The sequence below is a fragment of the Cherax quadricarinatus genome, chromosome 62, assembly GCF_038502225.1.
Source record: "Cherax quadricarinatus isolate ZL_2023a chromosome 62, ASM3850222v1, whole genome shotgun sequence".
In the NCBI taxonomy this organism is placed as follows: domain Eukaryota; kingdom Metazoa; phylum Arthropoda; class Malacostraca; order Decapoda; family Parastacidae; genus Cherax; species Cherax quadricarinatus.
Genome location: NC_091353.1, coordinates 15,378,394 through 15,405,741, shown reverse-complemented (window position 1 = coordinate 15,405,741; position 27,348 = coordinate 15,378,394). Strand labels below are relative to the sequence as shown.

General features: G+C 40.3%; 1 protein-coding gene across 8 annotated transcripts in view; it reads right to left on the bottom strand.

The window, feature by feature from the left end:
• PICK1 (protein interacting with PRKCA 1) overlaps positions 1 to 27,348 on the bottom strand; it is a 110,933-nt gene that overhangs the window by 68,387 nt on the left and 15,198 nt on the right. For 4 of the 8 annotated variants that reach the window (XM_070098459.1, XM_070098460.1, XM_070098461.1 and 1 more), the window contains one exon: positions 3,875 to 3,988. The exons of the other annotated variants lie outside the window; for them this stretch is intronic. In XM_070098459.1, coding sequence (XP_069954560.1) covers positions 3,875 to 3,988 — 114 coding nt within the window. The remainder of the gene's footprint in view (positions 1 to 3,874; positions 3,989 to 27,348) is intronic. 8 annotated transcript variants of the gene reach the window in all.

Genomic DNA, 27,348 nt, shown 5'->3' with positions numbered 1-27,348 from the left:
ATGTTTATTGGGACCAATGTCATTTTGCCCAGACAATTAGATCAAATATCAGGATCTTAACATGATACAGTACTAAAAGAACAGGCAAAGACATCAAATGTGGTATGCAAACTAATCAACACATACATGTACTGGCATATGGGAAAAACTGAAATAGTGCATTCATGTCTGGGAATTTCACTATAGTAAACCTTCTCATAACACATGGGATATATTCCTGAAAAATCCCATGTTACATAATACAGCACCATACAAAGTGAAGAACATATGGAAAAAGTAGGATTATGTTCTCATCACCTCCAAATTTGACAATTTTTACTATGGTCCTATGTAAAATTTAGTACAATATAACTTACCTTACATTCTGGTATAGTAGTGCATTTTTGAAATGTTAGTGCGGGATGTGGACCTACTGAGCTGAGGCAGATGGTTGTGGTACTTGCATTAATGTGGATATACAGTTGAAAGGACTGTATTTGATGACTGTATAAGACTGCTTATGTATTTTGTAATGTGTCCCTGGTCTGTTTTATTCTCCAGTAATTTATACGGCTGACAATAAGGCATCATTGCTTGCTTCAGAATCCTCTTCAGCTAAATGCTTCTGGATGTGTCAGGATAATTTTCAGTTAAAGAGTCTGCAACTTTATACAGTTGACAATAAGGCATCAGTGCTTGTTTCAGAATCCTCTTCAGCCAAATGCTTCTGTATGTGTCAGGATAATTTTCAATTAGAAAGTCTGCAACTTTCCCAATATGAAATTGCTTGTGTAAGTTTTGCAGTACAAGAGAGCCCCGTTTGTACGATTCTTAGGTTCCTGACCCCAAACAATAAGCAAAAATCGCTAGCAGGTGGTAAAGACCATTTTTTCATTATCGAATGCATCTACAATTCCTGATAACATGTTTACACTATGATATATTAAGTGCTCACTACACCTAGGTCTAAAAAAAAGATAAAAAATTAAAATCAATACACAGTACATACAATCTTTACCTTAAAATGTGGTGCTGGTTGCCCTTCCCTTATGCAACTGCTGTGTAGAATCAGCAGAAAAGCAGTAAAAGTACCACACATAATGAACAATAGCTCTATTGAAAGCCAATAAAAATGTGGAGCACCAAAAAGAGGGAACCAAATACTCCTGTACAACCTTATCTTTAGGCTCTTTTTTTTTTATCCTTTTTTTTTTTATTTGCTTCTCTCTTAACTGGGAGTTGAGATCCTCCAGCAAGTCTTCTGCAGTTGTAATAAAGTTGGTAGAATTACCGACAATATGTAAAGTAAAAGGACACAAGTGCAACTAATGTGACATTTATTGTGGCAACGTTTCGCTCTCCAGGAGCTTTATCAAGCCATTGTAATGGCTTGATAAAGCTCCTGGAGAGCGAAACGTTGCCACAATAAATGTCACATTAGTTGCACTTGTGTCCTTTTACTTTACATCTTCTGCAGTTACATCCTCTCTTGCATCTTTTCAAAGCCCTTAGCTCTCACAGTCCTGGAAAGAGTTTACGCACTGGCCTGGAGTCTTATGACTCACTTGCCATGGGTTCTAATCATCTTATTATGATTTTGTGAGTCACAATTTCTTGACTCCTTAGGAAAAAAGCAGAGAAAATTTTCACCACAGAAAGCTATAACTCCAACCTGTATTTGTTGGTTCATTTTGGTACTTCATCTCAAAGCACTTTTCTGTGTAAGTGCATCTACAATAATTAAATTTGCACCAGAAATTTGACATGCGCATTTTGGTTATCACTGATTAGCATAATGAGTTTTGTGCATTATCTGAATGTGTGGAGTGGCACTTAAATGTCTTGATTGCTCCTTGATACCGTGGTCATATCAAAACTGTTTTAGCATGAGCCAGTAGGCCTGCTGCCATGCTTTGTACAGTGGTTTGATCGTATGTTCTTATATTGAGTGGTAAAAATATAACTTTCACATTTCGGTTTCGAAACTCTTAAGATTACAGGAGGAATATGAAGATTATCAAGAATAAGGAGAACTTTGAACTCAAGGGTCTTTCCTGCCAGGTACATCATCACTGTCGATAAAAAAACAAGGTCTGAACCATGTTATTCATGGCACCTCCAGCATCGCTAGTAGTTTTCTTGGGCACCATGGTTAATATTAAGATGGCATGACAAAAATTTCCAAAAGTGTTTGATAAACACAGAGTGAGTGAGGCTCAAGATGCTCCAAGAAAACTGTGGATGGCATGGATGGGAAAAATTCTATGGCATTAGTACCTAGATTTCACATTAGCCAGTTCTTTAATGCTTTACGAGCTATCAAATTTTTTTAGTCAAACTTTCTGAATCCCATTGCAGCCAGATCATGCAATATAAAGGTGCATTGTAAGAGGATTTACAGCATACTGTATCTAAAAGATATCTCATTAAATAAATACCAGTAGTTTAATAAGTACATGGGATGACAAGCCTACTCAAGAAAGAGGTAATTTCCAGGGTGACCGGGGAGATAAAAAATATACACACATAATATTTTGCCTTGTCCTAATACTAGAAGCCAACTCCCTGATCATGGTTAGGTTAGGTAAGATTCGTCAGGAAACAGGACAAGTGTTTCCTGACACGGGTCTTAGTCATATGACGACCTGCTGTTGGAGCTTTTGGTCATCTGACCGAGGCCTTCTGCTGGCTTACCAGCTCACCCCTTTAAAAATTATGGTTAGAGTTATAACCATTTTTTATATATCTCTGATCATGTGACATGTAAGGAACAGACAGTATTGCACACTAAGTTCACATGATATATGCACTAGAGGTGTATATCCCTGGTATGAACATGGAATTTTTACTTTAATTCCTGTTTCAAGAATACAAGTTGATAAATGAGACACTTGTGCAACATTCTGGAAATGTTTTGCCAACTAGTGGTTTCTTCAGTCTAATGCAAAGAAAGGTGGAAGATGAGGAGTTTGAGGTAATCAGTCCCTCAGCCTGGGGTCAATTTGTTCAGTTCATTAAGATTGATGGACTGAAGAAGCCACTGGCTGGCAAAAGCTTTTCCAGGATAAAGACAGCCAAATGTTGCACAAGTGTCTCATTTATCAACTTGTTAGGTTTGTAAACTATTTTTTCACCCAAAAATTAAAGTATTCTTGACTGGTTCCATACACATGAAATACAGTCTTAATGATCCTCATGCAGTTAATAGGCTTTAAACCCAACAATGTTACTTGTGCTAGGAAGCTTGAGCCATAATTATGTGATACATAAGGATCGGGAAGAAAATGTGTTGGAGTAAATGTTCAGTCACAGAGTCACCGAGTCAGTATGGGTCTGGACATTAAACAAAGCTTTTGCATGTAAATATATTTCAATGATAGCTTCATAATTATGATTTCCTCAAAAGCTATAACAGACTTACCATAACATACCCTCACGTGACTACAACTTAGGCCAATATCATACTGTAGCACACTAATTACCCTTCAATGCTGATCTTCAAAGCGTCTTTTACAAAGTTATAGACAATAATCTTATAAGATCTTGCAATGGGCTATATATGTGTATACGTATTTATGTGTGTATATATGTATGTGTGTTGGTTTTATGTAATATTATAATCTGATAAGAATGATAGGTACAGTGTCTGGGCTTCTACAAAAAAATTTAGTTTCTATATTTTTGAACAATAAAAATTTAATAGATGAACAAATTCTTTAATAAAAGCACAAAACCAGGTGTGAAAATTTTACATACTTTTGTTTGATTTGTCCTGTAGTGAACTGCTTATACAGGAATAACATTTCATGTAGGAATAATATTTTGTCATCTACTAGGCAATACAAATTCTACACAAGTACCACTGCTGCTTAGATTAATTTAACCAGTTACTTACATTTTATTTTCACTTCGAAATCCATACAAAAACCTCTCTCTCTCACTAATATCTTCTTCTTCCTCTTTAATCTCCTCATCCTCCTTCCCTTTGTCACTCTCCTTTTCTTTGGGTCTTGGGAAGCAATGAAGGAAGAAATCAAGCAAACACAGTAAGACACAAGACTACACAATCATCACTCAACAATACCAAACATGGAACTTTATACACAGGGGAAACTCTTAGGAATCTGTACACTATAGCTTAAATGTTCTAGTCAAATTATGCAATGTTTTCATGACTCATGAAATTGTAATAACACGATTGTAAACAACTATGGTATGGGTGGGGTCAGAACTCATGGCAATCCATCTGGCCATTTTTGCAAGCTATATTTTAATGTGAATTTGTTGATGGAAAAAAAAAATTGAGCAAAATAACCATAGTAAGGGTGCATAAGCCATTGGTCTAGCTGGACCAGTGGCTTACGCACTAGCCTGGAGTTTTACCACTCACTTGCCGTGAGTTCTAACCCCACACATACCATGGTTTTTTTTTTTATGCAATTTTTTCCCCCTCAACAAATTCACATTAAAATATAGCTTGCAAAAATGACCAGATGGGGATTGGTTTAAAAAGACAGGTGAGCAAACACTAGGACATATTTATTAGAAAACATTGTGATCCTAGGAACTTGATCACCTCTAACATTTTTTAATATGTCATAGGTTTATACCAGATGTGGATAAACATAAAAACAAGTTCTCTTGAAATATGATTATATAGTGGACCCCCGGATAATGATATTTTTTCATTCCAGAAGTATGTTCAGGTGCGAGTACTGACCAAATTTGTTCCCATAAGGAATATTGTGAAGTAGATTAGTCCATTTCAGACCCCCAAACATACACGTACAAACGCACTTAAATAAATACACTTACATAATTGGTCGCATTGGGAGGTGATCGTTAAGCGGGGGTCCACTGTATATGAAATACAGTGGTCCCTCGTTTTTCGTAATTAATCCGTTCCTGGAGGAGCTACTATAAACGAAATTTACGATTTGCGAATCAATTTTCCCCATAAGAAATAATGTAAATACAATTAATCCGTTCCTGACACCCAGAAGTATTAAAACAAAAAAAAATTTTACATGAAATATACATGTAGTACATAAACAATACAATGGGAAATGATGAATGAAACATTAACAGCATAACACTTACCTTTATTGGAGATTCTTCTTAGTGTATGGGAGACTGGAGGAGGAGAGAGATTGGATTGCTTATAGTTTGGAAGGGGAATCCCCTTCCAGCAACACCTCAGGTACCAATTGCTTCTCTGGGGTTGCTTCTCTTCTCTGTTTCTTAATGCCACTAGGACCACCTTGAGAGCCACTCTAGTCCTGTCTCGCAAAGTAACTGTGGAGAGAGCTCTGTTTCTGGCGTCTCTTTAACACTTCCCTAAAATGGCCCAAGACTTTGTCACTGTACATATTTCTCACCTTCTTTACCACAGGCTTGGCACTAGGAGCTTTCTTTGGAGCCATGGTAGCTTATTTAGTACTTGCAAGCACTAAAATGAGTGGAATATTATGAAATATTTCGTAGGAGCACTTGAGGGGACCTTCACTCACTGGTAAACAATGCCAGACTGGTTGGGTAGGGAGGCCTCCCCGGCTCACACCGTGCGTACGCATCCCGGACGAACTACTATTCGCGAGTCAACCTATGAAAAGCGAGTCCATGTTTACATGAAAATACCCCTATGATTGGCGAAATTTACGATTGCCGAGAACTACGAAAAGCGAGGGACCACTGTATATGCAACTGCCAGTTATGGCCATCCAACTAATTTAAAAGAAATACTGTTTGGGTCAAAATTTCACTTGTGATTGCTACATAGTACCAAATAGACTTCTATACCAGAAGCAATATATAATATATTATTGGTATATAAGTCTGAAAGCCTAATATACTTTAATTGTTTTAAGACTTCTACTATTAAACCCTTTCACATTGATCTACCTATCGTATATTATTTACCTACACCCCCTAAATTGTCTTTGTGTCTCACTGTATCTGTCTCTGTGCCTGTCTCACTGTATCTCTCAGGGTGTCTTTCTCACTCTCTACATCTCTCACAGTAATTGTAATGCTCATTACTTCTTATAAACCACTTGGACCAAAATGTTGTGCTGGTTATTTGTGTATAGCCCAGATCTGAAAATGATTATAGTGACAGTATTTAACACTGTCAGTATTAATAATACTTGTGGTGTCTGGATTCGCTGGAGCTCAAGGAAGATCACCTTCATATCTGGATGACTTACTGTAGGTACAGTGCCTGCATACACTAGTTTCTCAGTATTTGGAGTCCTTTGGCCCTCAGCATATGGGAGAAATCGAGTCCTCCAGTACTGGGACTGTAAAAAAGCCAACATAGTACTGGAGGTTCGCCATTCTATGTTTGCAAATTGTAGCAGAGGCTCACAGATTTCAAGGACCCCAATAGTGTGACTTTGTAAATGGTCAAGTTGGACCAAAATGTCATTGTAAGCTTCCCCCCTTTCCTATGTGTGAGTTATTTGTGTATAGCTCCAGTCACAATATTGTGCCTTATTGTTATTTAGAAATAAGTCACTGTGTTTGACTTTTTTTGGGTTATCCTGGTGGGTAATTTACACATTTGGTACTATGTATGATAATTTGTGTAACTGTATTTATGTGCACCTGTACCTAAATAAATTTACTAACTCCTGATTCTAATCTCTGACTTTGCCAAACTGGCAATGAACAATCCCAATTTTTCCATAATTCAGTAAAACCTGGGTAACTTGTTACATTGCTACTCTAATATTCAGTAAGGATAACCACATCACCCTTGAAGGTTCTGTGTACACAAATAACATGCACACAGGAAAGAGAAACTTATGACGACCAAAACATCATCATAAGCTTCTTTCTCCTATATGTGGGTTATTTGAGTATTGTTCCAGTCACAATATTGTGCCTTTTTGATCTTTAAGATTCTATGTATTCTCTGGTAAGAACTTTGCATTCTTTAACCCTTTGACTGTCGCAAGCCCATTTCTGCAACTGTCATTCTATGTCGCAAAATTTTTTGGAAAAAAATTTTTTATGAAATGACAGAGAATCTTTTCCTGATGGTAATAACACCAAAAGTATGAAATTTGATGGAAAACATATGGAATTACGCTCCCACGAAGTTAGCGATCTCGGCGATATATACACATCGGCAATTTCGCTGACTCTGAGCCCTATTTTCGGCCAATTCCATTGTTCCAGTCCACTAAACTCATAGCTATTTCTTTAGAACTCCATTTTTTCTATCAATTGAGTACAAGAAACTGCCCATTTACCAACTTCAACTACCCAATAAAGTGGTCAGAAATTGGCAATTTAGCCAATTTCACGCAAATTAAAAAAGATGCCAATTTCAAAATAGGGTCCAGAATAAACAATGTAGACATTCGTGGCACCAAAATAACATATCCTCTGTTCATTAGTCATGTCTCCAGGCCCCTCTTATATTACTCTTGCTTTCTATTTTGATTTTTTATTCACACAAAAAAATAGAAGATTTACTGTTATGCAGACTACTGCATTATTGTAAAAATGGTATAAATAATATCGGTGCACTATTGAAAGAATATTAGACTCCCCAGTTGACATGTATTGGACGTGTGGTGTGATTTGCTTACTCCTGAATATTGGTAAAAATCAAACATTTCCACTACTTTGAGCTCAATTTCATGGTCATTTTCATCATGAAACTAATCAAAATCATATCTATTTCTGTAATACATTTTCCATTATATCAAATGAGACCAAGAAAACGAGAATACAACCATAAATACTATACGAAAGTACACCTCAAAGTCGGCATTTTAATCCAAAAACAAGGTCAGAGTTTTTTTTTCTCGTGCACTGCGTGCTGCAGGATTTTTTTTATACAGTGCACACTGACCACACAGACCCATTGTCTCACATGTGGGCCTAAAAGCTTTCTCCTGCTTGGTTTGAAGCTGCTAGAATTATGGAGTACACATATATACGTCCGAAACGCTGGCTCATAAGACGTATATATACGGTGGAAATGCTGGCTCATAAGACGTATATATACGGCCGAAACAGTCAAAGGGTTAAGATTCTATGTATTGTCAGGTATATACTCTGCAAAGAGGTAATTATGTTGAACGATTCTTTCACCTTATGTTGTCCCTGTTCTTGTGTATGTTGTCCCTGTTCTTGTCTATGCTGTCCCTGTTCTTGTCTATGTTGTCCCTGTTCTTGTCTATGTTGTCCCTGTTCTTGTCTATGTTGTTCCTGTTCTTGTCTATGTTGTCCCTGTTCTTGTCTATGTTGTCCCTGTTCTTGTCTATGTTGTCCCTGTTCTTGTCTATGTTGTCCCTGTTCTTGTCTATGTTGTCCCTGTTCTTGTCTATGTTGTCCCTGTTCTTGTCTATGTTGTCCCTGTTCTTGTCTATGTTGTCCCTGTTCTTGTCTATGTTGTCCCTGTTCTTACCTATATTGTCCCTGTTCTTGTCTATGTTGTCCCTGTTCTTGTCTATGTTGTCCCTGTTCTTGTCCATGTTGTCCCTGTTCTTGCCTATATTGTCCTTGTTCTTGTCTATATTGTCCCTGTTTTTGTCTATATTGTCCCTGTTCTTGTCTATATTGTCCCTGTTCTTGTCTATATTGTCCATGTTTTTGTCTATATTGTCCCTGTTCTTGTCTATATTGTCCCTGTTCTTACCTATATTGTCCATGTTTTTGTCTATATTGTCCCTGTTCTTGTCTATATTGTCCCTGTTCTTACCTATATTGTCCCTGTTCTTGTCTATATTGTCCCTGTTTCTTGTCTATATTATCTGTGTTCTTGTCTACATTGTCTCTGTTCTTACCTATATTGTCCCTGTTCTTGTCTATATTGTCCATGTTTTTGTCTATATTGTCCCTGTTCTTGTCTATATCAACCCTGTTCTTGTCTATACTGTCCCTGTTCTTGTCTATACTGTCCCTGTTCTTGTCTATACTGTCCCTGTTCTTGTCTATACTGTCCCTGTTCTTGTCTATATCAACCCTGTTCTTGTCTATACTGTCCCTGTTCTTGTCTATACTGTCCCTGTTCTTGTCTATACTGTCCCTGTTCTTGTCTATACTGTCCCTGTTCTTGTCTATACTGTCCCTGTTCTTGTCTATACTGTCCCTGTTCTTGTCTATATCAACCCTGTTCTTGTCTATACTGTCCCTGTTCTTGTCTATACTGTCCCTGTTCTTGTCTATACTGTCACTGTTCTTGTCTATACTGTCACTGTTCTTGTCTATACTGTCACTGTTCTTGTCTATACTGTCACTGTTCTTGTCTATACTGTCACTGTTCTTGTCTATACTGTCACTGTTCTTGTCTATACTGTCCCTGTTCTTGTCTATACTGTCCCTGTTCTTGTCTATACTGTCACTGTTCTTGTCTATACTGTCACTGTTCTTGTCTATACTGTCACTGTTCTTGTCTATACTGTCACTGTTCTTGTCTATACTGTCCCTGTTCTTGTCTGTCCTTCCTTCAACTCATGTACCTTGCTTCATCCTTAATATATCACTAATTAGAACTTTTTATTGAATTACTAACTACCTCCAATATAATAAAAACTAGGCATTTTTAGTCTCATATACAGTAGTATAATTGTAATAATAATTTAAGTTTTAAGGCAACCCAAAATACCTTGCATAATAAAGGGCTTTCTACAATGTGGTTCATATATGTCAATTACCCTACTTGTATAATATACTATATCCCACTTTATAGAAATAGGGTTTGTTAGCTATGTAAATCCTGTACAGTACATGAAGTTTTCTTAGCAGGGTGAACTAGGGCAAATTTAAGAGTATTGGCATGCCTCTGGCAAGACAGTGGTGGAGTGAGTAATGATGGAAGTGTTTCTTCTTTTTTTGGGTCACCCTAACCTTGGTGGGAAATGGCTGATGTGTTACATAAAATCACAATTCATTGTCCATAGTGTGTAATTCACCTGGTGACTGCATGCCATTATGTACAGATTCCTAATTTCCCCTAAGCACATGTGAATCAAAAATTTAAGGACTTCACAATGCCAACTTAAGGAAGGAAACCAAAAAACTGGTGAAGATATCGAACAAGACAAAAAAAAAAAACAAAAAAAAAAAAAGTTAAGAGTAAAACTACTAATTGCTATAGTGCAAAAAATTGATTTCCTTAAAAATTGTGATTTAAAATCTTTATAAATATACTGAGAGCTACAGTGAACTAGTGTCTAGTTAAGTTGAAAAAATGTGACCATTAGAGAAGAATAGAAAAATTCAGTTATAATGCAACTCTACAATCAAACTTATTATTAAAATTTAAGTCTTAACACTAATCTACTTTATCACAGTTATTTAAAATTATCAAATTGTAATATGTAGAGTAATTATTCCAAATTTCATTACGATACCATACTGGAATATGTATAGTAATTATTCCAAATTTCATTACTATACCATTTTAAACTATACTGATTCAAGTTAAAATTTATTGATATGGCTTACAGACAACACTAGACAAAGAAAAAAAAAGCCACTAAAATATACGTATATAGAAAAATACAGTATCTATAGAATTCTACAAAGAGCGCCTTACACAGATACGGCACATTTAAAGTGAAACAAACACCTTTTTATTTTACTAAGCAATAAAGCTCATGCTACTATAAAAATATTGTACAAGGTATCTTCACATTCCGCACGCCTTCAAAACGCAGAAAAAGTATTTCAATTTAATTTGCAAAAAGTAGTACTGGTACAGTAATGCTAATATATACAGTAGTAAAGATATTCCCATTGCAAAACAATTACACATCAATGCCTTACACTACTAAAAAAGAAATATTCTCGAGTTTAAAATACTTCCTAGTAGAGTACGTCACATAATACACCAAAACTCCCTTAAAATGCTAACACAACTCTTCTGGAAGTATACTACAAGCCTTTCACCATTACACAACACTAATACTGTACAATATGGAACACACACTTGAGCATCGGGCTTTCAACTTACCGACAAAGCAGATAAGCAATAATAATTCAACATTAAAAGTAAGAGAAGGCAAGGAAGAGTTTTATTGAGTACATTCTTTCAATAAGTGGCAGGATGAGTAAGACACGTGTACAACACAGGTATTTTTGTTGCTGAAACATTTCACCTGTGTAGCAGGCTTCTTCAGTTGAATACAGACACTTACAACACCAGAGACAGTTAAAAAAGTGTTAAATATGCTAAACAATTCACTCAATCACAAATAACTATCAATATTCTTATTCTTATTACTTGTAATCATTATTCAGCCTCAAAGAAATAATTGTCTGCTTGTTTGTAATATTTGTAATGCCTAAATTATGTTTTTATACTTTCAATTCCTTATATATAAGTAAATAACAATTGTAGTCTTAAGTTAGGCTTAAGATTATCTGAAATGCTCTGCATAACCTTGGGCTTAGTGGACTGGTGTGGGTTGCATCCTGGGGACAAGATTGACTTAATTTGCCCAAAATGCTCTGCCTAACAAGCAGTTTTCTATACAGTAGTATGTCATTGATGTCAGCTATGGTCTGTGTACAAAGTACATGAACTTGTAGAAATAATCATTATTATTATGTTCTAAAGTGTCACTTATTTCTGTATAAACAATGTATAATGCATCATGCTGAAATAAATTTGTATTATATTGTATTATCTCCAGTGTTGCAGTCACCCACAATTGACTGAAGAATCCTATAGACAAAAAATTTTGATAATACTGATACCAAAAAAATGTTGTACTATTGTTCATTTAGTTACCTCACTTTCTGTACATTAAAATAAACTACTCAGTAATCTATGTCTAGTTCTAAAGTAGTTTATAAGAATTAGTAGAGTATTAGTCTGCCTGAAATGCACCGTATGCCGTGCTTAATATTTTATTCATGGAGGCTACAGTATACTTTGTATACTGCAGAAAGAAATAGAGTTGTTTCTGTGTTTTTTTTGTTTTGTTTTTTATTTACAATAGAAGAACAAAACATTAGTGCCTGTGTGATCCACCATTTATCTGCATTTATCATAAGTGCTATTGCTTGTAATCACAGTGCCCTATGGTTATATCTTTGATATACCTTTGATGAGTTTTGCGAGTCTTACTACTCTCGGAGCCCGGCCATGGGCTGAGTTACTCTCCTTTCTTACATTATAAGAACTGATGACTAGGTTTTACACGATCCATCATTTATCCGTGTCTGTTCAAAGCCCTGTTGCTTGTAATTATGGCTGCTTGCCTGATGAGTCAATTTTAAACACCACTGACAAGCATTCAATCAGTCATGTGGTTTTAACAAGATGTACAAGCATGCTTGTACATCTGGATCACCTCTTTGGTCATAAGGCTTCCCCAATATCCCCACCTCCCCCTACACCCAGGAGCTATGACTCGACCCCTGCAACCACAAATAGGCAAGTACACCCCCACACACACACACACAAGTGAAGAGGCAGGGCCAGGAGTTATAAATTGATGCCTGCAATGAAAATTAGGCAAGTACACCCCCCCACACACACACACACATACACATACACATACACATACATATACACATACACACACACACACACACACACACACACACACACACATACATAGCTTTAAGACAAGGTATGACAAAGCTCAGGAAGCAGAGAGAGAGAGAGAGAGAGAGAGAGAGAGGACCTAGTAGCAATCAGTGAAGAGGCAGGGCCAGGAGCTGAGTCTCGACCCCTGCAACTACAATTAGGTGAGTACATACATACACATACATACATACACACACACACATATATACACACATACATACATACACACATACACACATACACAAGAAACAATCAAGAGGTATGTGAGGAGCTCAACATGAGATTTAAGGAAGTACTTACAGTGGCGACAGGAAGGCCTCTGGGGAGACAAAACAGAGGGGGACACCAGTAAGGAATATACCAATGAGTGTTGGATGACATACATACAAATGAGGAGGAGGTGAAGAAGCTGCTAAGGGACATCGATACCTCAAAGGCAATGGGGCCGGACAACATCTCCCCGTGGGTCCTTAGAGAGGGAGCGGATATACTGTGTGTGCCACTTACCACTTCAACACATCCCTAGAAACTGGGCAACTGCCTGAGGTATGGAAGACGGCAAATGTAGTTCCCATTTTTAAAAAAGGAGACAGAAAAGAGGCACTAAACTATAGACCTGTGTCACTGATGTGTATAGCATGCAAAGGTATGGAGGAGATTATCAGGAGGAGAGTGGTGGAGCACCTGGAACGGAACAAGAGTATAAACGCCAACCAGCACAGATTCATGGAAGGCAAATTCTGTATCACAAACCTTCTGGAGTTTTATGATAAAGTAACAGAAGTAAGACACGAGAGAGAGGGGTGGGTTGATTGTATCTTCTTGGACTGCAAGAAGGCCTTCGACACAGTTCCTCACAAGAGATTAGTGCAAAGCTAGAGGATCAGGCGCATATAACAGGAAGGGCACTGCAATGGATCAGAGAATACCTGACAGGGAGGCAACAATGAGTCATGGTACGTGATGAGGTATCACAGTGGGCACCTGTGACGAGCGGGGTCCCACAGGGGTCGGTCCTAGGACCAGTGCTATTTTTGGCATATGTGAATGACATGATGGAAGGGTTAGACTCAGAAGTGTCCCTGTTCGCAGATGATGTGAAGTTAATGAGGAGAATTAAATCAGATGAGGATCAGGCAGGACTTCAAAGAGACCTGGACAGACTGGACACCTGGTCCAGCAACTAGCTTCTCGAATTTAACCCCGCCAAATGCAAAGTCATGAAGATCGGAAAAGGGCACAGAAGACCGCAGACAGAGTATAGGCTAGGTGGCCAAAGATTGCAAACCTCGCTCAAGGAGAAAGATCTTGGGGTGAGTGTAACACCGAGCATGTCTCCGGAAGCACACATCAACCAGATAACTGCTGCAGCATATGGGCACCTGGCAAACCTGAGAACAGCATTCCGATACCTTAGTAAGGAATCATTCAAGACACTGTACACCGTGTACGTCAGGCCCATACTGGAGTATGCAGCACCTGTTTGGAACCCGCACTTGATCAAGCACGTCAATAAATTAGAGAAAATGCAAAGGTTTGCGACAAGGTTAGTTCCAGAGCTAAGGGGAATGTCCTATGAAGAAAGGTTAACCCCTTGACTGTTGCAACCCCTAATCCTGAGGTGTCTCCTGGTGTCGCAAAATTTAAAAAAAAAAAAAATTATATTTTCTTATGAAATGATAGAGAATCTTTTTCCGATTGTAATGACACCAAAAAAAATGAAATTTGATGGAAAACTGAAGGAATTACACTCTCGCGAAGTAAGCAACCTCAGTGATATTTACAAATCAGCGATTTTGGCCACTTTGAGCCCTATTTTCGGCTAATTCCATTGTTCCAATCGACCAAACTCATAACTATTTCTTTAGAACTCCGTTTTTTCTATCGATTGAGCACAAGAAACTGCCCATTTACCAATTTCAACTACCCAATAACGTGATCAGAAATTTGCAATTTGGCCAATTTCACGAAAATTAAAAAATATGACAATTTCAAAATAAGGTCCAGAATGAACAATGCAGACATTCCTGGCTCTAAAATAACATTTTCTTTGTTTATCAGTCATGTCTCCAGGTCCCACTGATATTACTCTTGCTTTCTATTTTGAATTTTTATTCAAACAAAAAATAGAAGATTTACTATTATGCAGACTACTGCAATACTGTAATAATTGTGTAAATAACATCAACCCATTCATTATTCATATTAGAATGGCTAGTTGGACATTTATTGGACAATGACATCATTTGTTTACTTTTGAACATTGGGAGAAATCAAACATTTCCCCTACTTTGAACTCTATTTCCAGGTTCTTTTTATAGTAAAATCAATCAAAATCACCTCTATTTCTATAATATGTTTTCCATTCTATCAAATGAAACCAAGAAAACGAGAATACAACCATAAATACTATACGAAAATAGATCACAAAGTCGGCATTTTAATTAAAAAAAACGGTCGGAGTTTTTTTTTTCTCATTATGCACTGCGTGCTCCAGGATTTTTTTTATATGGTGCACACTGACCACACAGACCCATTCTCTCACATGTGGGCCTACCAGCTTTCTCCTTCTTGATTTGAAGCCGCTAGAATTTATGAGTATACAGTGGACCCCCGCATTAACGATCACCTCCCAATGTGACCAATTATGTAAGTATATTTATGTAAGTGCGTTTGTACGTGTATGTTTGGGGGTCTGAAATGGACTAATCTACTTCTCAATATTCCTTATGGGAACAAATTCGGTCAGTACTGGCACCTGAATATACTTCTGGAATGAAAAAATATCGTTAACCGGGGGTCCACTGTATATACGTCAAACACGGTACCTCGTAAGACGTATATATACGGCTGCGACAGTCAAAGGGTTAAGGGAAATCAGCCTGATGACACTGGAGGACAGGAGGGTCAGGGGAGATGTGATAACAACATATAAAATACTGTGCGAAATAGACAAGGTGGACAAAGACAGGATGTTCCAGGGAGGGAACACAGAAACAAGAGGTCACAATTGGAAGCTGAAGAGTCAGATGAGTCAAAGGGATGTTAGAAAGTACTTCTTCAGTCATAGAGTTGTCAGGCAGTGGAATAGCCTAGAAAGTGACGTAGTGGAGGCAGGAACCATGCACAGTTTTAAGACGAGGTTTGATAAAGCTCATGGAGCAGGGAGAGAGAGGATCCAGTAGCAACCAGTGAAGAGGCAGGGCCAGGAGCTAAGACTCGACCCCTGCAACCACAAATAGGTGAGTACACACACACACACACACACACACACACACACACACACACACACACACACACACACACACACACACACACACACACACACACACACACACACACACATGCAAGAAAAAGATCTGGGGGTGAGTATAACACCGAGCACATCTCCTGAGGTGCACATCAATCAGATAACTGCTGCAGCGTACGGGCATCTGGCAAACCTAAGGATAGCTTTCAGATACCTCAGTAAGGAATCGTTCAAGACTCTGTACACCATTTACATCAGGCCCATACCTGGAGTATGCAGCACCAGTTTGGAATCCACACCTGGTCAAGCACGTCAAGAAATTAGAGAAAGTGCAAAGGTTTGCAACAAGACTAGTCCCAGAGCTAAGGGGATTGTCCTACAACGAAAGGTTGAGGGGAAATCGACCTGATGACATTGGAGGACAGGAGGGTCGGGGAGACAAGATAACGGCATATAAAATACTGCGCGGAATAGACAAGGTGGACAAAGATGAGATGTGGACACAGAAACAAGAGGTCACAATTGGAAGTTGTAGACTCAGATGAATCAAAGGGATGTTAGGAAATATTTCTTCAGTCATAGAGTAGTTAGGCAGTGGAATACCCTAGAAAGTGACGTAGTGGAGGCGGGAACCATACATAGTTTTAAGACAAGGCTTGATAAAGCTCATGGAGCAGGGAGAGAGAAAACCTAGTAGCAATCAGTGAAGAGGCAGGGCCAGGAGCTATGACTCGACCCCTGCAACCACTGTCATGTGGGTTTGATAACGTGGATGGGGTAAAAACACTCACGTAGGCTGGTTAGTACGTATAATTATAATGGAAAGTATGGGAAGCACCATCAGCCGCCCTGCCTCTCTCTGCTCTCTATCTCAGACTGACCCACCAGTGCCTATGGGGTGAGCGGCGTTCAAAAACACGCTATGGTCAGCAGCAACGTCAATAATAGTCACTGATTCACACACGGTTGGTAGTGAGTCATCTACTGGTAACTGGTTACTGGTAACTGGTACTACTGAGAGCTCGGCGATGCTAACGTATGTCGTCCCGACATACATCTAATACAAACTAGAGATGGCAGGCGTACGGCTTGGGCTGATTCTATACAATGTCAAAGTACACAACAATTGAACATTATAACATACATAAGTAGAATATTGGAACGGAAGCTTATGTAATTGACTATAATGAAACTTACTGTAATGAAACTGTAATGCATTACAAGATATGATATAGCACAAATCATTGAATGAAACTCAACATTGGGATTACACAATAGATGTGATAAAAAAAAATTTGATCAATCGATCTGTATTCATGTGATCTACGGATTCTGAGGAAGAAATACAGTGGACCCTCGACCAACGATGGCATCGATTAACGATAAATCTGACTAGCGATACATTTTAACGCAAAAATTTTGCCTTGGCTAGCGCTTAAAAACCCGACCAGTGCTATTCGTTCCGTACCATACGTGTCCACTTTGGCCTGAGCGCGCCTCACTTGTCCCTTTGGTGCCAGTGTTTACAAGCCAGCCAGCCACCGCGGTCGCTTCCAAACATACAACTGGAACATTTCATATTATCACAGCCTTTTTAGTGACTGCACCTGCAAAATAAGTCACCATGGGCCCCAAGAAAGCTTCTAGTGCCAACCCTACAGCAAAAAGGGTGAGAATTACTATGGAGATGAAGAAAGAGATCATTGATAAATATGAAAGTGGAGTGCGTATCTCTGAGCTGGTCAGGATGTATAATGAACCCCAATCAACCATCGCTACTATTGTGGCCAAGAAAACGGCAATCAAGGAAGCTGTTCTTGCCAAAGGTGCAACTATGTTTTCGAAACTGAGATCGCAAGTGATAGAAGATGTTGAGAGACTTTTATTGGTGTGGATAAACGAGAAACAGATAGCAGGAGACAGCATCTCTCAAGCGATCATATGTGAAAAGGCTAGGAAGTTGCATGACGATTTAATTAGAAAAATGCCAGCAACTAGTGATGTGAGTGAATTTAAGGCCAGCAAAGGTTGGTTTGAGAGATTTAAGAAGCGTAGTGGCATTCATAGTGTGATAAGGCATGGTGAGGCTGCCAGTTCGGACCACAAATCGGCTGAAAAATATGTGCAGGACTTCAAGGAGTACATAGACAGTGAAGGACTGAAACCTGAACAAGTGTTTAATTGTGATGAAACAGGCCTGTTTGGGAAGAAAATGCCAAGCAGGACCTACATTACTCAGGAGGAAAAGGCACTCCCAGGACATAAGCCTATGAAAGACAGGCTTACTCTGTTGATGTGTGCCAATGCTAGTGGTGATTGCAAAGTGAAGCCTTTATTGGTGTATCACTCTGAAACTCCCAGTGTTCAGGAAAAACAATGTCCTCAAGGCTAATTTGTGTGTGCTGTGGAGGGCAAACATTAAGGCATGGGTCACTAGGGACTTTTTCTATGACTGGTTACACCATGCATTTGCCCCCAATGTGAAAAATTACCTAATTGAAAAGAAATTAGACCTTAAGTGCCTCCTGGTATTAGACAATGCTCCTGGTCATCCTTCAGACTTGGCAGAGCGACTTTCTAGGGACATGAGCTTCATTAAGGTGAAGTTTTTGCCTCCTAATACCACTCCTCTCCTGCAGCCCATGGACCAGCAGGTTATTTCCAACTTCAAGAAACTGTACACAAAAGCTATGTTTGAAAGGTGCTTTGTAGTGACCTCAGAAACTCAACTGACTCTAAGAGAGTTTTGGAAAGATCATTTTACCATCCTCAATTGTGTAAACATTATAGGTAAGGCTTGGGAGGAAGTGACTAAGAGGACACTGAACTCTGCTTGGAAAAAAACTGTGGCCAGAATGTGTAGACAAAAGGGATTTTGAAGGGTTTGAGGCTAACCCTGAGAATCCTATGCCAGTTGAGGAATCCATTGTGGCATTGGGGAAGTCCTTGGGGTTGGAGGTTAGTGGGGAGGATGTGGAAGAGTTGGTGGTGGAGGACAGTCAAGAACTAACCACTGATGAGCTGCTAGATCATCTTCAACAGCAAGAGGGCACACCTGAGGAAACTGCTTCGGAGGAGGGGAGAGAGAAATTGAAGAAGTTGCCTACTTCTAAGATAAAGGAAATGTGTGCAAAGTAGCTTGAAGTGCAAACCTTTTTTGATGAAAATCATCCTGACACAGCTACTGCAAGCCATGCTGGTGACTATTACACTGACACTGTTGTGAACCACTTTAGGAAAGTCATAAAGGAACGAGAGGTACAGGCCTCTATGGACAGATATGTTGTGCGACAGAAGTCCAGTGACTCTGAAGCAGGTCCTAGTGGCATTAAAAGAACAAGGGAAGTAACCCCAGAAAAAGACTTGCTGCCTCAAGTGCTAATGGAAGGGGATTCCCCTTCTAAACAGTAAGAAGATAACGCTCTCCCCTCCTCCCATCCCATCAATCATCACCAGATCTTCAATAAAGGTAAGTGTCATGTAACTGTGCATGTAATCTTCAGTTTGTGTGTATTAAAATTAATATTTCATGTGGTAAAAAAATTTTTTTTCAATACTTTTGGGTGTCTTGCACGGATTAATTTGATTTCCATTATTTCTTATGGGGAAAATTAACTTGACTAACGATAATTCTGACTAACGATGAACTCTCAGGAACGGATTAATATCGCTGGTCGAGGGTCCACTGTATATACAAAGAAAGAAGTGTTTAACAGAAAGGCAGATTCGGTGCACTCAAATCTAGACTGCTAAATCTCAGAATTCGGAGAGAACTTGAACACAAAAAAAAAAAATTCTTGAATATTAATAAGTTGATACTGTAATTATTCATCTGTACAGGTTATTTACATTTAACTCCAACTCTGCTAGGGTGAGACTGACATATGCAGAATGGGTGTCATCTCTGGGAGGATCAAACTCTGTTGCACTGGCTAACTCATGCTGTATTTGAGGCAAATCTGAATTGGTAGTTACAAATGATACTTGAGGATTTTTCAATACCTGTCTTGTACGTAGGGAATAACGACATTCAGGTTGATCGTCTGACTGAGTATCAGAGGTAGAGAGTACAGGATCAGGAGGATTGTCAGAGTCTGTCACATTAGTCTGGGTTGGAACATCATTATCATCACATACTAACTTCATATGATCTAAATGCGATTCTTTATACTGACCAGTACTAATTTCTCTAACCTTATACTTATTACCAGTGATATGTTCAACTACTCGATAAGGACCAACAAACTTTTGATCAAGCTTAGGCATTGCAGACGTTTTGTTAAAGTTAGTCAGCATAACTCTCGAACCTACTTTGATTTTGGACGGCTTTGCTCGAGTGTTTGTGACTCTTGTAAATTCTGCTGTTGATTTATGAAGTGTTTCACGGATTCTTCTAAAGACGCTATGAGCTAAGCTTGTACGAGTTGCTATGAAATCATCAGGGTTGTAATTTGGTTTTGGATTAGAATATAGCAACTCATAAGGCAAACGTTTATCTACACCGTACAATGCATAATGTGGAGTGTCACCTATAGAAACATTGTAAACAGAATTTATAGCACACTGCACATCAGGTCTAACTTCATCCCAAGTTTCACTGTTGGGATTGATAGTGGCTCTTAAGACATCAAGTACTTTCTTATTGATTCGTTCTGCTAACCCATTGCTGGCAGGATGATGAGGAACAATGGTGGATTTAGAGATCTTGTACAAGGTACACAAATTTTCAAGAATCTCATTACAGAATTCACCTCCATTATCTGTTACTAGGGACTTATGGGTGGTATGCCTGCATATAATGCTTTCTTTAAACGCTTTAGCTACTGTCTCGGCAGTCTTATCTGCAATAGGAATTAACTCAATATCTGGTGAAATGGTCTACCATAACACACAGATGTTTGTTGCCTTGGAGGGAACATTGGAAATTAGTTAACAAATCTAGTGCAACTCTTTCCCACGATTCGCTAGTAGCTGGATACACTTGGATTGGATTAGGACCATTAGCATTACCTTTATGTTTCATGCAGACACTACATTTCTTAACATACTCAGAAATATCAGTTGCCATACGAGGCCAAAAGTACTTCAATCTGGCTTGTTTTACTGAACGATCCATACCAGGGTGTGCAACACCTGGTACATTGTGAACTAGCTGTAAGGCTACATTCACTAGTGACTGTGGAATTACTAACTGGTATACCCTTCTGCTAGGAGTACCCAACTTGGCTCTTCGATACAGTAATCCTTGGTTCATGACAAAGTCACTGATGGGTGCTGGTGGCTTCACAGTCAGAATAAGATCTTCCTGGAGCAGGAATCGAATCTCACCAAACCACATGGGATCTGTTCGTTGAGCATTCTTTACATCCTCGGCAGTAAATGGAGGGTCTGCAGTAACTATACTATCATGTCACGATAAAGCATCTGCGACTACATTTGACTTGCCAGGTAAGTGTTCAAAGGTAGGATTGAACTCTTGGATAGTCAAGGTCCATCTGGCTAACCTTCCAGTAGGTTGTTTGTTCCGGAATAAAGGTATCAGCGGAGCATGGTCTGTCAAGACATGAACAGGGTACTGATAAATAATGTCTCGGAAGTGCTTTAAAGACATATTATTGCTAAAGCTTCTTGCTCAGTTACTGTATAATTACGTTCAGCCTTCGTAAGGAATCAGCTAGCAAATGCAACTGCGTTGTACTTGCCATCAGTCTTCTGAGCTAGTACGGCACCTATGACAATAGAACTAGCATCAGTTGTAAGAAAGAAGGGCTTAGAAAAATCTGGAAATTTCAAAATTGGAGCAGATGTTAGCTTTTCTTTTAGAGCTTGGAATGCTTTCTTGACGGAAGGTCCAAACAAAAGGAGCATCTTTCTTAAGCAACTCAGAGGAGCAGCTATGGAAGAAAAATTGGCAATGAAAGATCTATAAAAACCTGCTAAGCCCACAAAGGATCTTACGGCATCAGCAGTTTTGGGAGTGGGAAAATTTAGTACTGCAGTTACTTTACTTTGGTCAGTCGTAACCCCTCTAGGAGTGACTACGTGACCAAGAAACTTGATTTCTGATCTGAAAAATTGACATTTAGACAGTTTGATCTTTAAATTGGTTTCTAAAAGCTTACCAAGTACTATGTCAAGTCTTTTCAAGTGTGTATCCACGTCTTTAGACATGACGATTACGTCATCTAAGTACACCATAAGTGCATTACCTATGAGACCTCTAAAGATATTAGTCATGAGCCTTGAGAACGTGATAAGGGAGGATCGTAATCCAAAGGCCATATGGAGGAAGTGATAATGACCTGTAGGAGTGGAGAATGCAGTTAGATCTTGGCTGTCCTCATGAAGAGGGACTTGCCAAAACCCTTGTAACAAGTCCAGGGTCGAAAAGACTTTGTTATCTCCAATGTTACGTAAAAGATCACCAAATACAGGAAGTGGGAAGCGATCTGGAATAGTTTTCGCATTTAACTTCCTAAAGTCAATCACTGGGGACCAAGTACCATCCTTCTTAGGTACTAGGATCAAGGGCGCATTCGAAGGCGAATTGCTAGGTGCAATATCTCCATCATCAAGCATTTGATTGAGCAATTCTTCTGCGACAGCAACTTGTGAATGAGGCATTCTGTACGCAGGTATATAGATGGGTCTAGTACCAGGTTCAAGTGGGATACGATGGGACAATAAGTTCATTATACCCATCTTCTCACCTGGTAAGGCAATGGCTTTACGACGTTTGTTCAACAGAGTCAACAAACGCTTGACCTCGTCTGGGAAGTCAGTGGGAGCTAAGTCTTTCTCCTCAACTCGTGGAACAGATTGATCCAGTAAAGTGGATGAGGTCTCCCCGGTACAAATAGCACTGACCCACTGGTCAGGTGACAACTCATCCTCTACCTGAACAGGGTAAGGATAGTGAACAAGGTCAACAAGATTGGTATTTGCTCTGAGACGAACACTGTGACCAGAAGTGTTAGCTAGGAAGAAATGGGTCTTACTATCTCTTACAACATGTAAGGATGGCTCAACAAATAGATCTTTTACTTTGCAAGAATCACTGTCAACTAGGACGTTATCACCATCTGGAACACTAGGAACAACAACAGACACTCTAGTGAGGGTACTAGCCGCGAAAGAAACGTCTTTCTGCAGACGGCATGTGACATCAACAAGAGATGGCATTACTAGTTGCAAGTAATCATTTTCCAACAAGGCGTCCCCTGTGGAGAAACTACTACTTGAACTAGCAGACATTGCAGGGATAGCCTCAGCACTCAAGGTAGTCAGAGCATCCTCGCGACCTGCAACCACAAATAGGTGAATACAAACAGGTGAGTACATACATACATACATACATACATACATACATATATACATACATACACACATACATACACACATACATAGACACAAAGACGCATAAATACATACATACATACGACTATGCTACCCATCCTTATTTTGCTATGTGAATTCCATTAGGTAAATGGACACAGATGCAACTAATGCAACATTTCATTGTGGCAACATTTCACTCTCCAGCAGCTTTGTCAAGCCATTACACACACACACACACACACACACACACACACACACACACACACACACACATACTCGACCCCTGCAACCTCAACTAGGTGAGTACACACACACACCTACTGGAGTTCTATGACAGGGTGATGGCAGTAAGACAAGAGAGAGAGGGTTGGTTGGATTGCATTTTCTTGGACTGCAAGAAGGCATTTGACACAGTTCCACACAAGAGATTAGTGCAAAAACTGGAGGACCAAGCAGGAATAACAGGGAAGGCACTACAATGGATCAGGGAATACTTGTCAGGAAGACAGCAGCGAGTCATGGTACGTGGTGAGGTGTCAGAGTGGGTGCCTGTGACCAGCGGAGTCCCACAGGGGTCAGTCCTAGGACCAGTGCTGTTTCTGGTATTTGTGAACGACATGACATGAAGTTGATGAGAAGAATTCAGTCGACTGAAGACCAGGCAGAACTATGAAGGGATCTGGACAGGCTGCAGACCTGGTCCAGCAATTGGCTCCTGGAGTTCAACCCCACCAAGTGCAAAGTCATGAAGATTGGGGAAGGGCAAAGAAGACTGCAGACTGAGTACAGTCTAGGGGGGCCAGAGACTACAAACCTTACTCAAGGAAAAAGATCTTGGGGTGAGTATAACACCAGGCACATCTCCTGAAGCACACATCAACCAAATAACTGCTGCAGCATATGGGCGCCTAGCAAACCTCAGAACAGCATTCCGACATCTTAATAAGGAATCATTCAGGACCCTGTACACCGCGTACGTTAGGCCCATATTGGAGTATGCGGCACTAGTTTGGAACCCACACCTAGCCAAGTACGTAAAAAACTAGAGAAAGTACAAAGGTTTACAACAAGACTAGTCCCAGAGCTAAGGGGTATGTCCTAAGAGGAGAGGTTAAGGGAAATCGACCTGACGACACTGGAGGACAGGAGAGATAGGGGGGACATGATAATGGCATACAAAATACTGAGAGGAATTGACAAGGTGGACAAAGACAGAATGTTCCAGAGATGGGACACAGCAACAAGGGGACACAGTTGGAAGTTGAAGACACAGATGAATCAAAGGGATGTTAGGAAGTATTTCTTCAGTCACAGAGTAGTCAGGAAGTGGAATAGTTTGGGAAGCGATGTAGTGGAGGCAGGATCCATACATAGCTTTAAGCAGAGGTATGATAAAGCTCACGGTTCAGGGAGTGACCTAGTAGCGACCAGTGAAGAGGCGGGGCCAGGAGCTCGGACTCGACCCCTGCAACCTCAACTAGGTGAGTATATGTACACACACACACACGCATGCATGCACGCACGCACGCACACAAACACACACACACACACACACACACACACACACACACACACACACACACACACACACACACACACACACACACACACACACAAACTGGGAAAACCTGGAGCCACATGGGGGTCCCGAAACATGGAGAGCAAAGATGATGGATGTGGTACTTGAAAACCTCATGCATCAACATGTCAGGGACACAACCAGAGAGAGAGGGGAGGATGAGCCAGCAAGACTGGATCTTGTGTTCACCCTGAGCAGTTCAGACATCGAGGACATCACTTACGAGAGGCCCCTTGGAGCTAGCGATCATGTGGTTCTGAGTTTTGACTATATAGTAGAGTTACAAGTGGAGAAGGTAACAGGAACTGAAGGGGACAGGCCAAACTATAAAAGGGGGGACTACACAGGTATGAGAAACTTCCTGCAGGAGGTTCAGTGGGACAGAGAAATGGTAGGAAAATCAGTAAACGAGATGATGGAATATGTGGCAACAAAGTGCAAGGAGGCAGAGGAAAGTTTTGTTCCCAAGGGAAACAGAAATAATAGGAAGACCAAGACGAGTCCTTGGTTTACCCGAAGGTGTAGGGAGGCAAAAGCTAAGTGCAACAGAGAATGGAAAAGGTACAGGAGGCATAGGACCCAGGAAAACAAGGAGATTAGTAGAAGAGCCAGAAACGAGTATGCGCAGATAAGGAGGGAGGCCCAGAGACAGTATGAAAACGACATAGCATCGAAAGTCAAATCTGACCCGAAACTGCTGTATAGCCACATTAGGAAGAAGACAACAGTCAAGGACCAGGTGATAAGGCTGAGGAAAGAAGGTGGGGAACTCACAAGAAACGATCAAGAGGTATGTGAGGAGCTCAACACGAGATTTAAGGAAGTATTTACAGTAGAGACAGGAAGGACTCTGGGGGGACAGACCAGATGGGGACACCAACAAGGAATACACCAACAAGTGTTGGACGACATACATACAGATGAGGAGGAGGTGAAGAAACTGCTAAGGGACATCGATACCTCAAAGGCAATGGGACCAGACAACATCTCTCCATGGGTCCTTAGAGAGGGAGCAGATATGTTGTGCGTACCACTTACCACAATCTTCAACACATCCCTGGAAACTGGGCAACTACCTGAGGTATGGAAGACAGCAAATGTAGTTCCCATTTTCAAAAAAGGAGACAGAAAAGAGGCACTAAACTATAGACCTGTGTCATTGACGTGTATAGTATGCAAAATTATGGAGAAGATTATCAGGAGGAGAGTGGTGGAGCACCTGGAACGGAACAGGAGTATAAATGCCAACCAGCACGGATTCACGGAAGGCAAATCCTGTGTCACAAACCTTCTGGAGTTTTATGATAAAATAACAGAAGTAAGACAAGAGAGAGAGGGGGTGGGTTGATTGCATCTTCTTGGACTGCAAGAAGGCCTTTGACACAGTTCCTCACAAGAGATTAGTGCAGAAGCTAGAGCATCAGGCGCATATAACAGGAAGGGCACTGCAATGGATCAGAGAATACCTGACAGGGAGGCAACAACGAGTCATGGTACGTAATGATGTATCACAGTGGGCACCTGTGACGAGCGGGGTCCCACAGGGGTCGGTCCTAGGACCAGTGCTATTTTTGGTATATGTGAACGACATGACGGAAGGGTTAGACTCAGAAGTGTCCCTGTTTGCAGATGATGTGAAGTTAATGAGGAGAATTAAATCTGATGAGGACCAGGCAGGACTTCAAAGAGACCTGGACAGACTGGACACCTGGTCCAGCAAATGGCTTCTCGAATTTAATCCTGCCAAATGCAAAGTCATGAAGATAGGGGAAGGGCACAGAAGACCACAGACAGAGTATAGGCTAGGTGGCCAAAGACTGCAAACCTCACTCAAGGAGAAAGATCTTGGGGTGAGTATAACACCGAGCATGTCTCCGGAAGCACACATCAATCAGATAACTGCTGCAGCATATGGGCGCCTGGCAAACCTGAGAACAGCATTCCGACACCTTAGTAAGGAATCATTCAAGACACTGTACACCGTGTATGTCAGGCCCATACTGGAGTATGCAGCACCTGTTTGGAACCCGCACTTGATAAAGCACGTCAAGAAACTAGAGAAAGTACAAAGGTTTGCAACAAGGTTAGTTCCAGAGCTAAGGGGAATGTCCTATGAAGAAAGATTAAGGGAAATCGGCCTGACGACACTGGAGGACGGGAGGGTCAGGGGAGACATGATAACGACATATAAAATACTGCGTGGAATAGACAAGGTGGACAAGGACAGGATGTTCCAGGGAGGGGACACAGAAACAAGAGGCCACAATTGGAAGTTGAAGACACAAATGAGTCAGAGAGATAGTAGGAAGTATTTCTTCAGTCATAGAGTTGTAAGGCAGTGGAATAGCCTAGAAAATGACGTAGTGGAGGCAGGAACCATACACAGTTTTAAGACGAGGTTTGATAAAGCTCATGGAGCGGGGAGAGAGAGGGTCTAGTAGCAACCGGTGAAGAGGCGGGGCCAGGAGCTAGGACTCGACCCCTGCAACCACAAATAGGTGAGTACAAATAGGTGAGTACACACACACACACACACACACACACACACACACACAGTTTTAAGACGAGGTTTGATAAAGCTCATGGAGCGGGGAGAGAGAGGGTCTAGTAGCAACCGGTGAAGAGGCGGGGCCAGGAGCTAGGACT